Source organism: Schistocerca serialis, chromosome 6, assembly GCF_023864345.2.
Source record: "Schistocerca serialis cubense isolate TAMUIC-IGC-003099 chromosome 6, iqSchSeri2.2, whole genome shotgun sequence".
Classification (NCBI taxonomy): domain Eukaryota; kingdom Metazoa; phylum Arthropoda; class Insecta; order Orthoptera; family Acrididae; genus Schistocerca; species Schistocerca serialis.
Genome location: NC_064643.1, coordinates 109,018,861 through 109,035,081, shown reverse-complemented (window position 1 = coordinate 109,035,081; position 16,221 = coordinate 109,018,861). Strand labels below are relative to the sequence as shown.

Genomic DNA, 16,221 nt, shown 5'->3' with positions numbered 1-16,221 from the left:
TGAGCATTATGGGACTCAACATCTGTGGTCATCAGTCCCCTAGAACTTAGAACTACTTAAACCTAACTAACCTAAGGACATCACACACATCCATGCCCGAGGCAGGATACGAACCTGCGATCGTAGCGGTCACGCGGTTCCAGACTGACGCGCCTAGAACCGCACGGCCACACCGGCCGGCAGGCGAAGTGGTTCGGCTGTAAAATCAGAGCCGGTTCGGCAGCGCCGGCGGACAGACATGTTGTTTGCCGCGGTCGGTGTCAGTTAAGATTTTATTGGTTATCTGTAGTTTGCAAATGTCGTAGCTGGTTTGGCCGTCTCAGAGGACACACACACATTGTCTGCCGCTGCCGGCATCAGGTTAAGACTTTATTACCAATCTATGATTATTTGGACATGCAGTTGGGAATAGTGTGATTGTAATTACGGAAAGACGCAGTTCATTGTTTTGTTGAAGAATGGAAATTATTTGTGATTCTAGAGCGTGTAGTTTCTGCTGTTCTGCCAATAAAAAACGAGTGGCATCCCACATAAACAAATTAATTGGAAATTTCATTATTCACATAATATCAATTCCTTGCACAGGATAGAGTAGCATGGAGAGCTGCATCAAACCAGTCTCAGGACTGAAGACCACAACAACAACATCAATTCCTCGCTAAGAGTTTCTTACAGCCTCAAGATAACGGACTCACGAACTACGTGCTGCTTTCTGCGTAGGGGGGCAACAACTGTAGAAGACTGCGGGTTGGTGAACATTTATTAAAACCTATGCATTCCACTCAAGGTGGTGGAAGCAAATAGGCACCTAAAGTGTACTGCAGTCTTAGTACAAATGAGGTCAGTGACACGTCATCTGTGGTAACACTGAGGACGTATGAAGGGAAGAAATTTTCGAGGGCAAGGGTTTGTAATACGCACGTACATATATCTCACACTCTCTCTCCCTCTCTCTTTTTCAATTTGCCGTAACATCATCACCAATACTACCCCCGTCACTGTTCTCAGCACCACGAATGGACATTCTGTCTCTGCCACGCCAAACCCATATTAGCTGACAGCTTTCTTGTGGGGTATGCTCAAAATGTTCACTACATTTAGATCACTGCTACTGGGACCGTCAGGCGGTTTATCCGTCTTTACCTGGGAAAAGACGGGCACACTTGTTACGTAGAAGAGAACGCGGCGATGAAGACTCCAAACATTGTCAATGCTTGGGCTCCTGTAAAGCACACATACCAGAGCTCATTGTCTTCGTTATGGGCGTACCGTGAACAGGAGCTCTGAAAGTGATCCAATCTTCAAGGTTATTTTACATCCAAACACTACGTTTCCAGAAAGGGTCCCTTATTAAAACTTTATCTCCTAAGCGCCCTCTACAGCCCCAGAAATCTGTAATAGCAACTGTGAAACGCCCTATAGATGAATAGACTGGCACAGAACACATTGGCATGGAGAGCTGTATCAGATTAGTGTTCGAAACAAAATGAGTGTTACGCCGTGTTGGAAACAAATTTCATTTTTGTGTCATTGTAAGAATTGAAGTCTCTGTAGATGAGGTACAGATTTATGAATAAACTGTTGGAAATTGTATCAATCGTTGGTTGACTTTCTTTAATTTTTCCCGAATCCACCGATATCAGTTTTCTCAACTAAAATTTTCGATACCGTTTGGTGTAATTTCGTGCGTATCTCAGTTTTCGCTGGGGAGCTCGTTGTATACACATGATTTTCAGTCATCAGCATTCCTTTGTATTAACCGAAACTTACTTGAACATTTTGTATACTATAAGAAGGCATAACTATGGTAACTCCGAAAACGTTATTAATGCAGGGATTCTTACATTCAGTTAAAACAGAATTGATTAAAATAATAATTATAAAAATTAATATAATTAATAAATGTTAATATACCTTATAATTATCAAAAAATATTAATGCAAATTATCTTCTACAATAACGCATGAATTACTACTTTTTAATGTACCTAAAAATTATTATCAGAGTTAACATTTGAATATCGATGTAACATCTTTGAAGGCTATCTTTGTATCATTATTGTCTTTGGTAGTATGTTGGCGCCAAGTACGGTAGAGAGAGTTGTTCTGAGTTGTGGTTAAGTTACGGACGGTGTGTTGAACTTGTGAGCAGTGATTGCTGTTGCTGAAACTATTTCATGATTGTAGCAAGACCATAGGAGAAGAGTTGAGAACTTTATACACGTGACAGCAAAAACTGTAATAAAAGTGTGGAGTTCTAAGAAAAGTATTTCAGTCATTTCGTGGCAAACCTGGACATCTTTTTTGGACTATCTGAATGGAATTTAGCTGCCCCTGTACAATGACGCCGAAACAAGATAAGATGAAATAATATTTTTCTAATACGTTTGTTTGCGTGGCCATCTTCCGCAGCAGCTGTTAACATGTCACTGTAAGTAATCCGCCTTGAGTTGACTGCAATCTAATTAAAAAGAACTACACCAGACGCGTTTCGCTTTTATTTACAAAGCACCTTCCGTTGTTATTCTGTACCTTGGGTACATACGTAGGTACATTATTTGACTGTTATAGGTTAAAAAGAGCGTTTTCTTTATAAAGTTGGTCTGCAAGGTACTTACGGTGTTTCTTTCCATAATCTGCTCCTTCCCCTCTTGCTAGCAGTGGTTGGTGTCGACAGTGTTCATTTCACATCTGCACTTGGCAGTTTTTGGCATTTTGCTGTATTTCCTGCAGTGCACTACTTACAATTGACTTTTTTAACTGTTTCTCTTTTTGCACTGCCACAGTGTTTATACCTATTTGTTTTCGATCACGTTGTGAGTGTTGCCAACCTACGAAACGATTTTGTGTGTGTGTGTGTGTGTGTGTGTGTGTGTGTGTGTGTGTGAGAGAGAGAGAGAGAGAGAGAGAGAGAGAGAGAGAGAGAGAGAGAGAGAGAGATAGAGAGAGAAAGTTAGTAAATTGTCTTGTATGTAGGTAGAGACGTGAGAGGAGTGAGATTGTTTCATTCTTTTTTTCTGCTCACTGCCATCGCTACAGTTTGATATTCAAGTCATTACAATAAATGTGGTGTGCACTTAATACGTAATGCAGATAATCCGTCTTCGCAAGTCGTTAGGCTACTAACTATTGCTCGACAGTGCTGGCGGTGCTTTAGAAGGCGCAGGCGGAGTAGATGCGACTCACCCCGTGTCCTGGCGGCCTGCAGTCTTGAGCGCTGACGCCCGCGATTATCAGCAGCAGCTGCAGTGGCGGCAGAAGGCACAGCGGGCGCATCCTGCGTCGCTGCTGGAAGGGCCCCGTTTGACGGGAACTGTGCTGCCACTGGACCAGTCCTGCTGACAGCCACCGAACTCAGCAGGCTCTCTCTCTCTCTCTCTCTCTTTCTGTCCCACGGCGAGGACGCGGCGAACGGGCCTGCCAGCACAGTGGGCGTTACAGATTAGTGCCAAGCACCTAGCTGACTCATCTCTCATCTGCTCTACGCGCTGAGGGAATCTGGGACGCTCAACAGCCTCCGAGGGTCACAAAGCATGCCTCGTGAACTGCCGAAGGACGATCATGTTTTGTTACGTATCGTTTCTTTTATATCCTGCTTACGGGACTGTACCAACTGAACATATACACGGTGTACCAGGAGGAATGGTCGATATTCAGGTATATGAAAGGAACGATCATTTGAAACAAAACACTTCATATGGACATATGCCCTATTCTGAATTGTTCCAGAGATAGAACACATTATTATTTACTTTCTGTATTATTCAGTACATTGTCGAGTTTGCATATGTGCGTATGTACAACAGTCAATATACGTTACGATATGCGTTTTATAAAGTATCAACTGAAAAAATACTTATCTTTTACCCTCTCACCTCTAAGAAATGATCGTACACGTCACATTACAGCTCTTGTACTGTTTATAATAAATGTTCGAATAACCAAGCGAGGTGGCGCAGTGGTTAGCACACTGGACTCACATTCGGAAGGACGACGGTTCAAACTCGCGTTCCGCCATCCTGATTTAGGTTTTCTGTGATTTCCCTAAATCGCTTCAGGTAAATGCCGGAATGGTTGCTGTGAAAGGACTTACTTCCACATCCTTCCCTAATTTGATGGGACCGATGACCCCGCTGTTTGGTCCACTCCTCCTCCCCCCCCCCCCCCCCCCCCGAATCAACCAACCAACCTTGATGTCCCTGAAATGCACGCTAATGTTGGGATATCCCACTTCAACTTCAGTGCAATTGTGCACTCTTGGGAGAAGATGTTGCATTGATTGTCTGAGTGCTTGTACAAGTTTCCTGATGAGCAGCAGCGTAATGATGCGACCAAACGTTTCGTCTCGCGTACTCACCTTTCGTTTGTACACCTTAGTCATCATCCAACCCCATAAACAAAAATCTAATTCTTCTACGACGACCAATCCAGCTGTTAGGATAAGTGCGATTAAAATCTTCCCTCACACGGCTGGTGAAATGTGGACGGATTCTGTCATTCTAGAAGTACACTGCAGTCCACATGGGCCCGGGAACGTCCTCAAAGTGTTCAACAAACCAGTTTTCCAAGAAATGCAAGTAATTTAGCCCCGACATTCGCTGTTTTAAAATGGCTGTACCTATCAACATGATACCGACCATGCCGCACCAAACACCGATCGAAAAACGAACTTGCAAACAGGTTTCAACTGTAGCATGTGGATTTTCCTGCTACCGTAGATGATTTTTTTTAATAAAACGCAAAGAGGCTGGGTGTGTGAGACACATACGTCCGTGCAACTGGCCCAAAAACAAATGTACATCAAATGATTTCTGTCTCGGAAAACATTCGGAATAGGGCATATGTCCATATGAAGTTTATTGCTTCAAATGACCATTCCTGTGATACCCCTGGGTATTGACTATTCCTCCTGGGACATCCTGTATAGATAATATACCAACCTTACTCACTTGGCATGACAGGAATTTCGTACCTTGGACATGCAACGCACAACAGGTAACGAAAGGCTGCACTTCGAACAGGATAGTGCTGTAACAAGGATTTCATTAACTCATGCATGCCAGCAGAGAAGCTAGTAAAACTCATTACAAAATATTATTTCGTCTTGATCATAGGAACAGTTTACTGATTATCAGTTTCGACTCTCACAGACTCATCTTCATAACAAAAATGTCGTAAAATGCAAAGTTCGACCCACCGTTTACTACTGTTTGAGGTACAGGGTGACGACGATTGAACTATATGAAATAAAATCGTCATAACTTCTGAACGGTTAGCGTTAGGATGTTCAAAGTGCACGGTTGGCCGCAGAATATGATGGAAATTAGTATGCGTGTTGTTGTTTGGTCTAGCGACGAAGCCCACTTTCATTTGGATGGGTTCGTCAATAAGCAAAACTGGCGCATTTGGTGCACTGAGAATCCGCATTTCGCGATCGAGAAGTCTCTTCACCATCAACGAGTGACTGTGGTGTGCAATGTTCAGCCACGTAATAACCGGTGCGATATTCCTTGATGGCACGGTGACTACCGAGCCGTACGTGAAGGTTTTGGAAGATGATTTCATCCCTATTATCCAAAATGATCCTAATTTCAATATGATGCGTTTCATGCGCGGCGGAGCTCGACCCCATCGAGGCAGAAAATTATTTTTTGTCCTGGAAGAGCATTTTGGGGATTGCGTTCTGGCTCTGGGGTACCCAGAGGCCACAGGCACGGGCCTCAATTGGCCGCCACATTGTCCGGATCTGAACACATGCGACTCATTTTTGTGGGGCTATATTAAATACAAGATGTATAGCAATAACCCCAAAACCATTGCTGAGCTGAAAACAGCCATTCAGGGGGTTGTCGACAGCATCGATGTTACGACACTTCAGCGTGTCTTGCAGAATTTCGCCATTCGTCTGCGCCACATCATTACCAAGGATGGCAAGCACACCGAGCATGTCATAACCTAAACCTGAATATCTGTAGCGACGTTTAAATGTTGAATATAGTGTGTGCAAGCTGTAGTTTTATAACTAATTTACGTTTTTTTCATTTAGTTTAATAATTGTCACCCTGTACGTATAAATACTACAGCAGTTTCACCTGTCACGAAGTCATCTCCAGGTAGAAAAGTTCACTGCAATGTGCAGTTCGTTCTCCACCTTAGTACCGTATCTTTTTCCTAGGCTTTTCTCGCGTCTTCACAAGGTCGGCGTGTTATTCCGGATCTGGCAATGTTATTGGTGGTAGGTGGTCAAAAGTAGTGCGTTTGTTTAGAGTGCTAACAGTGGATACAGTAGAAAATTAGGAGCGTTTTATCGTCAAAGCACATAAATGGAACATTCCAATTTATTAACTAAAACAGACGTAACTTAAAATTCTCTGAAAAGATTCTTCAAAATGGGCATAATACGCTTAGCATGATTGACTACAGTCCGCCCCAGTAACTGAGTGGTCAGCGTGACGGATTGCCGTCCTCTGGGCCCGGGTTCGATTCCCGGCTGGGTCGGAGATTTTCTCCGCTCAGGGACTGGGTGTTGTGTTGTGTTCATCATCATTTCCTCCCCATCCGGCGTGCAGGTCGCCCAATGTGGCGCCGACTGTAATAAGACCTGCGATATGGCGGCCGGACCTGCCCCGCGAGGGGCCTCCCGGCCAATGACGCCAAACGCTCATTTCCATTTCCATTGACTACAGTGACACAAACAGAAATATTGCGCTGTTTTTTTTTGTGACTTCAATACAAAAGAATGGCACAACTCAGAACAACAGTACAACACTGTTTTGAGTTTCTTAACAATGATCCGTTCTATGTGGAATTCACAACTCAACTAACACTGTAGCGCTCTTGTTTTGAGTATGTTCCCACTCCAAACAGTTAAAGTGATACATCTGTTCTCTAACGGTCATATTATTAATTATAGCAACACACATTTGATGATTGATCAGGTATTGTTTTTTCAACCCTGTCACATTAAAAACTCAAAAATTAAGACTTGTGAGTTGTGACGGTTTTGTGGCAAGAGTGCGATATAGAGACTATTCCTGTTTTACTCACTTTTTACGGTAAGAATTTCTTACCGCAGAAAGGCATTGGAAAACAGATAAGGAAATTCTAGGAGTGACGTCATATAAACACCTTAAGAAAATGCTGCATACCGTGCAGTATCCTGCAACGGCAGGGATTGTCACTTCCTCATGCGTGCTAGAGGAACAGCAAGAAGAATTTATTACAGAACAATAGTACATCTTCATCAGAAAGCAATTGTATTGGCTACCAGTTTCGAGATGAAAAAAAGTCACTGCCGAATGCATTTTGTTCCAGACGTTAGTAATGTTTGTCATACGTAGAAATACTGTACGGGTTTCGACTATCGTGGAGCAATCTACAGGTCAAGAACGTCACTGCATAATTCAGCCGTTTCAGAGCTTGCTACTGTTTGACACACGAAGAAATACTGTCACAGCTTCGTGTCTCGCAGACTGATTTTCAGATTTGAAAGGTCACTGCAAAACGCAGTTCATTTCAGAATTTAATACTGTTTGACACATAAATACTATACCCATTTCGACTGTCACAAATTCAAATGGCTGTGAGCACTATGGGACTTAACATCTGTGGTCATCAGTCCCCTAGAACTTAGAACTAATTAAACCTAACTAACCTAAGGACATCACACACATCCATGCCCGAGGCAGGATTCGAGCCTGCGACCGTAGCGGTCACGCGGTTCCAGACTGAAGCGCCTAGAACCGCACGGCCACACCGGCCGGCTGTCACAAATTCATCTTAAGGCCAAAAGGTTACTATAAATTCAGTTCAGTCCAGAGCTTACTTCTGTACGACATACATAAAATGAAGCATAGTGTTTGACATACATACAAATATGCATAGTAAAAATGGTTCAAATGGCTCTGAGAACTATGGGACTTAACATCTGAGGTCATCAGTCCCCTAGAACTCAGAACTATTTAAACCTAACTAACCTAAGGACATCACACACATCCATGTCCGAGGCAGAATTCGAACCTGCGGCCGTAGCGGTCGCGGGGTTCCAGACTGAAGCGCCTAGAACCGCTCGGCCACAGCGGCCGGCTATTCGTAGTACTACAAGTATTGTACAGTGTGAATCATGTAAAGCAACTCAGAAAGTTTTGTGTAGATTTTTTTCAAATGATTACGTCTGTTCTGTTTCAGGTGAAAATAATTACCAGAAAGGACTTCACCTCAAGTGAGAAGCCCAATGTATGGTGCGGTATGGGGAAACGAAATCATTCATTGCTGTACGAAGAAATTTCCAAAGTGAATTCCAGAGTGAGTCACCAAACGTTAAGGCGATTATGGCTCGGTATGACAAGTTGTTAGCTACTGGTAGTGCAAACAGACAGACAGGTTCCGGCAGAAAACGCACCTCTCAAGAAAACAGGAGATCAGAGAGATCTTCCAATGAAGCTCATTAAAGTCAATTCGCCGAACTAAAACTCCTTCGCCCACTATTTGAGACGGTGCTGTATAAACGACTTCGCTTGAACGCTTACAAAAATCAAATAGCGCAAGCCTTCAAACGAAACGACTTGCATCTTCACCACGGTTTGCTATTGAGACGTTGGATCAGATAGGACAAAGTGCCAACTATCTAGGAAATGCCATATTTTCTGGCGAAGGTTTTGGAAAAGTTAATCGGCACAATATTCGCATCTGGGATTAGGTAAATCCGCACAGTTTTCCGGAACATTTCACAGGCAGCAAAAACGTGAATGTGTAGTGCACGCTGATGATAACATAGTTAGATCATTTTTCTTCACTGAGCAAATTGTAAGAAGAACCGTTTATCTGGACAATTTGACACAAGGCGCCAAGTGCCAAGAGTATATCACATTCGCGTGGGACTCATCTTGTTGCTTCCTTTGGTCCAAAGAGAAGCTGACATACTTAGGTTGGTGTGGCTGCGCTCCGAGATGACTTCGGAATGCCTGCACAGCGGTGAGCTTCCGACGTCAATAGATACCAAATGCTGGGAGGAGCAGTGCCCAAGGAGTACGTGATGAGACTTAAGAGAACCGAAAACGTCTTCTGTCCACAGAGGTTTTCCATCTTGCCTTGACTCCAACGGTCGAAACACGGCCGTCTTTGTACCTCTGAGTCTACTCGAGGAAGGTGGAGAGCTACTCGTATTGAATTTTTTTCTGAATCATCTTGAGAAAATAAACTCTCGCTAGCTGATCAAACAGGTCTTTGATGCATGCATAACGTACCAGATAATAACACAAAACAATTTAAAGGAGGTTACTTTAAAAGTACATCTCTGTAAAATATTCTCAGTTGTATGTAAGTAAGAAAAAAATTACAATTAACCATATAAAAAATCTATTTGTGTTCTTACAGTTTAAAGTTAATCAAGATATAAGAAAATCTTCAAGAAATAAAAATTGTCTATAGAAATCATCTTAAAATTGAACACATTGTGATGACTGTAGAATTAGTCTTATAAGTGAAGAAAATAGAATTAACTTCGAGAACCTGTATAGTTGGTCCGTTTCTCATTTTCCAATTTATTTTACTTTTGTTAATATACATCTTATGGTCTCTTCCAAGTCCTTCTCTGTCTCTGACATAATTACAGTGCCACTGGTAAATCTCAAGATTTTTTTTTTTCTCCCTGAACTTTAATTTTTTCAGCAAATTTTTCTTTTGATTACTTTGCTGCTTGCTCAGTGTATAGATTGAATAACATCGAGAGTAGGCTACAAACTTGTCTCGCTCCCTCCTGTTTCTCTTTCATGTCCTTCGACTCTCATAACTGCCAACGGCCTTGTGCAGCGGTAACACCGATTCACGTAGGATAACCAAAGTTAAGCACTGTCGGGCTGGGCTAGCACTAGGATGGGTGACCATACGTTCCGCCGAGCGCTGTTGGCAAGCGGGGTGCACTCAGCTCTTGTGACGCAAACTGAGGAGCTATTTGATTGAGAAGCAGCGGCTCCGGTCTGGTAAACTGACATACGGCCGGGAGGGCGGTGTGCTGACAACATGCCGCTTCATACCCGCATCCAGTGACGCCTCTGGGCTGAGGATGATACGGCGGCCGGTCGGAACCGTTGGGCCTTCATGACCTGTTCGGGCAGAGTTTAGTTTAGTTTTTAGACACTTATAACTGCCATCTGGTTTCTGCACAAGTTATGAATAACATTTCACTCCCTGTATTTTATCGCTACTATCTACATTGAATTTCTAAGAGTATATGCCATTCAAGACTGTCAAAAGCTTTCTCCAAACCCTCAAGAATAAAAGTAGGTTTGCCTTTCTTAAATATAGCTTCTAACATAAGTCAATGTCTCGCGTGTTGCTGCATTTCTCTGCGCCAAAACTAATCATCTCCGAGGTAGGTTTCAACCTTTTTTCCGCTTCCTCTGTAAAAAATTCGTGTCAGTATTTCCAACAACGACTTGTTAAACTGATAGTTCGCTAATATTCTCACTTTTCGACAGCTGCCTTCTTTGGAATTGGTATTCTGGAAGTCTGAGGGTATTTCACGTGCCTCGTACATCTTACACACCAGGTGGAATATTTTAATCATGTCCGAGGCTCCCAAGGATCCCAGCAATTCTGGGGGATGTTATCTACTCCAGCGGACTTGTTACCAATTAAGTTTTTCAATGCTCTGTAAAATTCTCCTCGCAGTATTTCATCTCCTGTCTTATTTTTATTTACTTCCTTGCTTTCAAGTTCATTCTGCTTGTATAGCCCTTCTATATGTTCTTTCCACCTTCAGCTTTGCCTGCTATGCTTAGTACTCTCTTGCAATCTCAGCTCTTGATATTCGTACTGGTTCTACATACTGCCGAAGACGATGTGGCATTTAACTTTTTGTGTTATAATTACTTCCGTTACACTACGTTTTCGGTCTGAGAAACTGGCTAGGCCGGCCGATGTGGCCGCGCGGTTCTAGGCGCTTCAGTCTGGAACTGCGCGACTGCTACGGTCGCAGGTTCGAATCCTGCCTCGGGCATGGATGTGTGTGATGTCCTTAGGTTAGTTAGGTTTAAGTAGTTCTAAGTTCTAGGGGACTGATGACCTCAGCAGTTAAGTCCCATAGTGCTCAGAGCCATTTGAACCAACTGATGACCTTAGAAGTTAAGCCCCATAGTACTCAGAGCCATTTGAACCATTTTAGATTGGCTAGTGACCAACAACAACAGGAAGGGAGCGCATATTCATGGATTACGCTTATGAAGTTATGCTAGTGTTTTTGGTGATTTTTGTTGTGTAGCGGGTCCAGGTATACTTCTCTGCCCAAGTCTGCAGCTCTTGGTCTAGTGGCTAGCGTTCCTACCTCTGGATCACGGGGATCCGGGTTCGATTCCCGGCCGGTCTAAAATGGTTCAAATGGCTCTGAGCACTATGGGACTTAGCTTCTAAGGTCATCAGTTGGTTCAAATGGCTCTGAGCAGTATGGGACTTAACTGCTGAGGTCATCAGTCCCCTAGAACTTAGAACTACTTAAACCTAACTAACCTCTGCCGGGGACCGGGTGTTTGTATTGTCCTCATCATTTCACCATCATTCATGGAAGTGACTAGACTGGGCTGTGTACGGATTGGAAATGTGTATGGGCGCTGATAACCGCGCAGTTGAGCGCCTCACAAACCAAACATCATCATCATCATCATCTCTACCCAACGTTTGGTCCTACAGTGCTGGACACATCATTAGTGCATAAAACGGTCCAGAAAGCTGTTACAATCTCAAACAAGGTAACAAGCCGAACTGTTTACACATATCCACGAACGGGCGGTTCGTGACATAACCAAAGCGGTGTCTAAAATCGTGAAATCGCGCAGTCGTGTGTTAGGGAGCCTGACGTTGTCTCCAGCAGTGGAAGACGGAAGGTTAAGACAAATGTGCTTTGGACCACGGCTTAAAGAAAACTCACCAAACACGCAAACTCCCGCCGTTTAAGCTTGCATCGTATGCACATGTTCTTTTGTTTCAGTTTAATCGAAGATTTCTTTGCCAAACCAAGTCGCCATAGGTGGAAAGACTTCCGTGCGTATGACGGATTTTCTTTTCAGCAAATTTTTAGCTCAACAACCAAAAGTCCTAAATAACGTAGCCAAATACACTCCTGGAAATGGAAAAAAGAACACATTGACACCGGTGTGTCAGACCCACCATACTTGCTCCGGACACTGCGAGAGGGCTGTACAGGCAATGATCACACGCACAGCACAGCAGACACACCAGGAACCGCGGTGTTGGCCGTCGAATGGCGCTAGCTGCGCAGCATTTGTGCACCGCCGCCGTCAGTGTCAGCCAGTTTGCCGTGGCATACGGAGCTCCATCGCAGTCTTTAACACTGGTAGCATGCCGCGACAGCGTGGACGTGAACCGTATGTGCAGTTGACGGACTTTGAGCGAGGGCGTATAGTGGGCATGCGGGAGGCCGGGTGGACGTACCGCCGAATTGCTCAACACGTGGGGCGTGAGGTCTCCACAGTACATCGATGTTGTCGCCAGTGGTCGGCGGAAGGTGCACGTGCCCGTCGACCTGGGACCGGACCGCAGCGACGCACGGATGCACGCCAAGACCGTAGGATCCTACGCAGTGCCGTAGGGGACCGCACCGCCACTTCCCAGCAAATTAGGGACACTGTTGCTCCTGGGGTATCGGCGAGGACCATTCGCAACTGTCTCCATGAAGCTGGGCTACGGTCCCGCACACCGTTAGGCCGTCTTCCGCTCACGCCCCAACATCGTGCAGCCCGCCTCCAGTGGTGTCGCGACAGGCGTGAATGGAGGGACGAATGGAGACGTGTCGTCTTCAGCGATGAGAGTCGCTTCTGCCTTGGTGCCAATGATGGTCGTATGCGTGTTTAGCGCCGTGCAGGTGAGCGCCACAATCAGGACTGCATACGACCGAGGCACACAGGGCCAACAACCGGCATCATGGTGTTGGGAGCGATCTCCTACACTGGCCGTACACCACTGGTGATCGTCGAGGGGACACTGAATAGTGCACGGTACATCCAAACCGTCATCGAACCCATCGTTCTACCATTCCTAGACCGGCAAGGGAACTTGCTGTTCCAACAGGACAATGCACGTCCGCATGTATCCCGTGCCACCCAACGTGCTCTAGAAGGTGTAAGTCAACTACCCTGGCCAGCAAGATCTCCGGATCTGTCCCCCATTGAGCATGTTTGGGACTGGATGAAGCGTCGTCTCACGCGGTCTGCACGTCCAGCACGAACGCTGGTCCAACTGAGGCGCCAGGTGGAAATGGCATGGCAAGCCGTTCCACAGGACTACATCCAGCATCTCTATGATCGTCTCCATGGGATAATAGCAGCCTGCATTGCTGCGAAATGTGGATATACACTGTACTAGTGCCGACATTGTGCATGCTCTATTGCCTGTGTCTATGTGCCCGTGGTTCTATCAGTGTGATCATGTGATGTATCTGACCCCAGGAATGTGTCAATAAAGTTTCCCCTTCCTGGGACAATGAATTCACGGTGTTCTTATTTCAATTTCCAGGAGTGTATTACTTTTAAAAATTTTTACATGGCAGGAGAAGCCGACGCCGATGAAGGTGAAGGGGAAGGTAGAAGCCCCGCCACCCTCTCCCCCCAGTTAGTGAGCACACTGTGCTCATATTGTTAAGGACAGCTATTCAAATTCACGTCCCACCATACAGATCACGGTTTTTCGTTGTTTTCCTAAACCGATTAAGACAAATGCCGGAATGATTCGTTTGAAAAGGATGCAGTCAGTTTCCTTTCTCATCCTTCCCCCAATCTGAGCTAGTGTTCCGTCCATAACGACATATCGTCGACGGCCCTAAACTTCCTCCCTATCTTGTTGCCGTCGAGGCTTACACGGAGGGCTATCGCACTCATGTACCCTCCGCCACGCCTAGCAATGCGGCTTGCGAAACTTAGACATACATGTACATCGCGGGCGTATTCGCCACGAACGCAATTCACGTTCTGTTAAATACTAGGGTTGGAACTTAAATAGTGGCGACTATTTATTCACAAGCGATACAAAAGAGTTACATGCTTGCTCCTGTTACTGCCTTTCAAAGCAGTCACCAACGTTGTGTAGAACCCGTTGCCAGCGATGTGGAAGACGTAGTATACCGTTACCAGAGTCGGTTCTGTTGATGGTGCGAGTGGAGCGGTCTACTGCCTGTAGAATCTCTGGGACAGTTCTGAAGCGAATGCCACGTAGTGGTTCCTTCATCTTCGGAATCAAATCAAAGTCACAAGGACTTAAGTCCGGGGAGTATGGTGGATGGTACAGTACCTCCCCGTCCCATCGACCGAACAGAGCAGCCACAGCTTGTGCTGTATGCGCCTGCACATTGTTGTGCAAAATGATGGGTGGGTTGCACAGAAAATGTCGCCTTTTTTTCGCAAAGCTGGTCGCAGGTGTTGCTCCAAAAACGAACAGTAATACTGAGCATTGACGGTCTGCCGTCTATCACCATATTGGGGCTCTGACGCACTTTCGACTTTGGCGGCGACCCATAATGACGCCATTTGTTCGATTGGCGTTTCACTTTTGGCTCGTACGATGTGGACCATGTCTCATCCAGCGTTGCGATACGGCGTAAGAAAGACTCTCCTTCGCGCTCATAGCGCTCCAAGTGCGTCTGAGCAGCGTCGTAACGCATCCATTTCCGCATTTTCGTCAAGTCATGCGGAACCCATCGTGATGCAGTTTTTCGCATGCCCAGGCGTTCCTTCAGGATGCGAAGCACTGTCGTATGCGCTAATCCGGTTTCGTGGGTGAGCTCACGAATCGTATGGCGTCTATCACTGTTCACTAATGCGGCAACAGTATGCACTTCTTCAGAGACGCTAGGACGACCTGCCCGATGCATGTCTGCCACAGTTTGCCGACCTTCGTTGAAGGCATTTACCCAACGTGCCACTGTTCTGTACGGCAATGCTGATACCCCGCACACCTCTTGAAGACCTTGATGGCACTGTCATGCTGTACGACCTCTGCCACATTCAATCTCGATCCAACTCCGTTGTTCCTGTTTCGAAAACTTAGTGACACCGTTACGTTAGACCGTTCACTCACAAGTGGCTGTGTTTCCCTCGATTGTGCGCACGCCGGTGACGTGGGACGGGCGAGTCTATTTGCTCGGAGGTAAGGTAAGTATGTCAACAACGTGTGCTATCAGCGACAATAGTAGATTCAACTGCATAGTGTTTGACAGTCGTTTGACTATCGAAAATGGTTCCAACAAGTCACCACTGGAAAACACTGCTTTGTATCGCAATAACTCAAGATGTAAAGTAATACCACGATACTAGAAATATCAGGGAACACCTTATCACAGATAAGACTGTCCTTAAGGCTTGTAAGCTCACATTTATTGCAATAAATGACATACCTGAAATGTTACCACTCTCATTATGACGTCAGATAGGTAATGCACGTAGGAAGTTTGTCGTATTCATGATTTCCTCTTCAAAGTAACATACCGTAATTGTTATTTAACAAAAAATGACATTAAAAACTTAAGTTATTCACGAGCAGCTAGTTGCGAATATGTATGAACTTCAAATGACACGACGAACCGTCTCGTTCTGCATATGGATTCAAACCCAGGTCTTGCAGATGAAGATTTCGTGACTGACGGAAACTAACAGTCATTCCTGACTAGACATAATGAGAGTAATATACCTCGATTTTAGACAGTATCAGTTAGCAAATATCAACTTTAAATTACATAACGTAAAAATTTTTAACGTGGGTGAATTCCTACCCAGCGTCTATTGTCCCTGTTAACGAACTACCAGAGATGTTAAACAATGCTTCTTCACAACTAACTTACTTGAAATGCCGTGAGGTAAAGCTTTGTGTTGGACAGGGATTCGAACCCAGAACCTAATCGGATTGATATCGAAGCACAATCAGCTGTGATATATTGGATTTTCTCGGCAGTAGCTAGATGTTTTAACTGAACTGACGAGACGAAATATTAAGTTTTTCCTTCCCAGGACTCCAACCCGGCACCTATCGCTGTTATATTCTAAAGAAAACGAACGTTAAATATGGGTTTGTTACACCAGCAGCGACATGTGAGCATGTTTCAATTAGAAATAATATGACGAAGAGTTCAGTGCTGACTGGGAATCGAACCCCACACATATCGTTGTTGACTACATACAAACAGACGTCAGCTACCGAATTTTTCTCCACCAGCAGCTCG

The 16,221-nt window shown here is 44.8% G+C and overlaps 1 protein-coding gene across 1 annotated transcript in view; it reads right to left on the bottom strand.

Annotated features, from left to right (window-relative positions):
• LOC126484670 (uncharacterized) overlaps positions 1-16,221 on the bottom strand; it is a 119,010-nt gene that overhangs the window by 61,826 nt on the left and 40,963 nt on the right. The window contains exon 4 of the mRNA XM_050108263.1: positions 3,186-3,337. Coding sequence (XP_049964220.1) covers positions 3,186-3,337 — 152 coding nt within the window. The remainder of the gene's footprint in view (positions 1-3,185; positions 3,338-16,221) is intronic.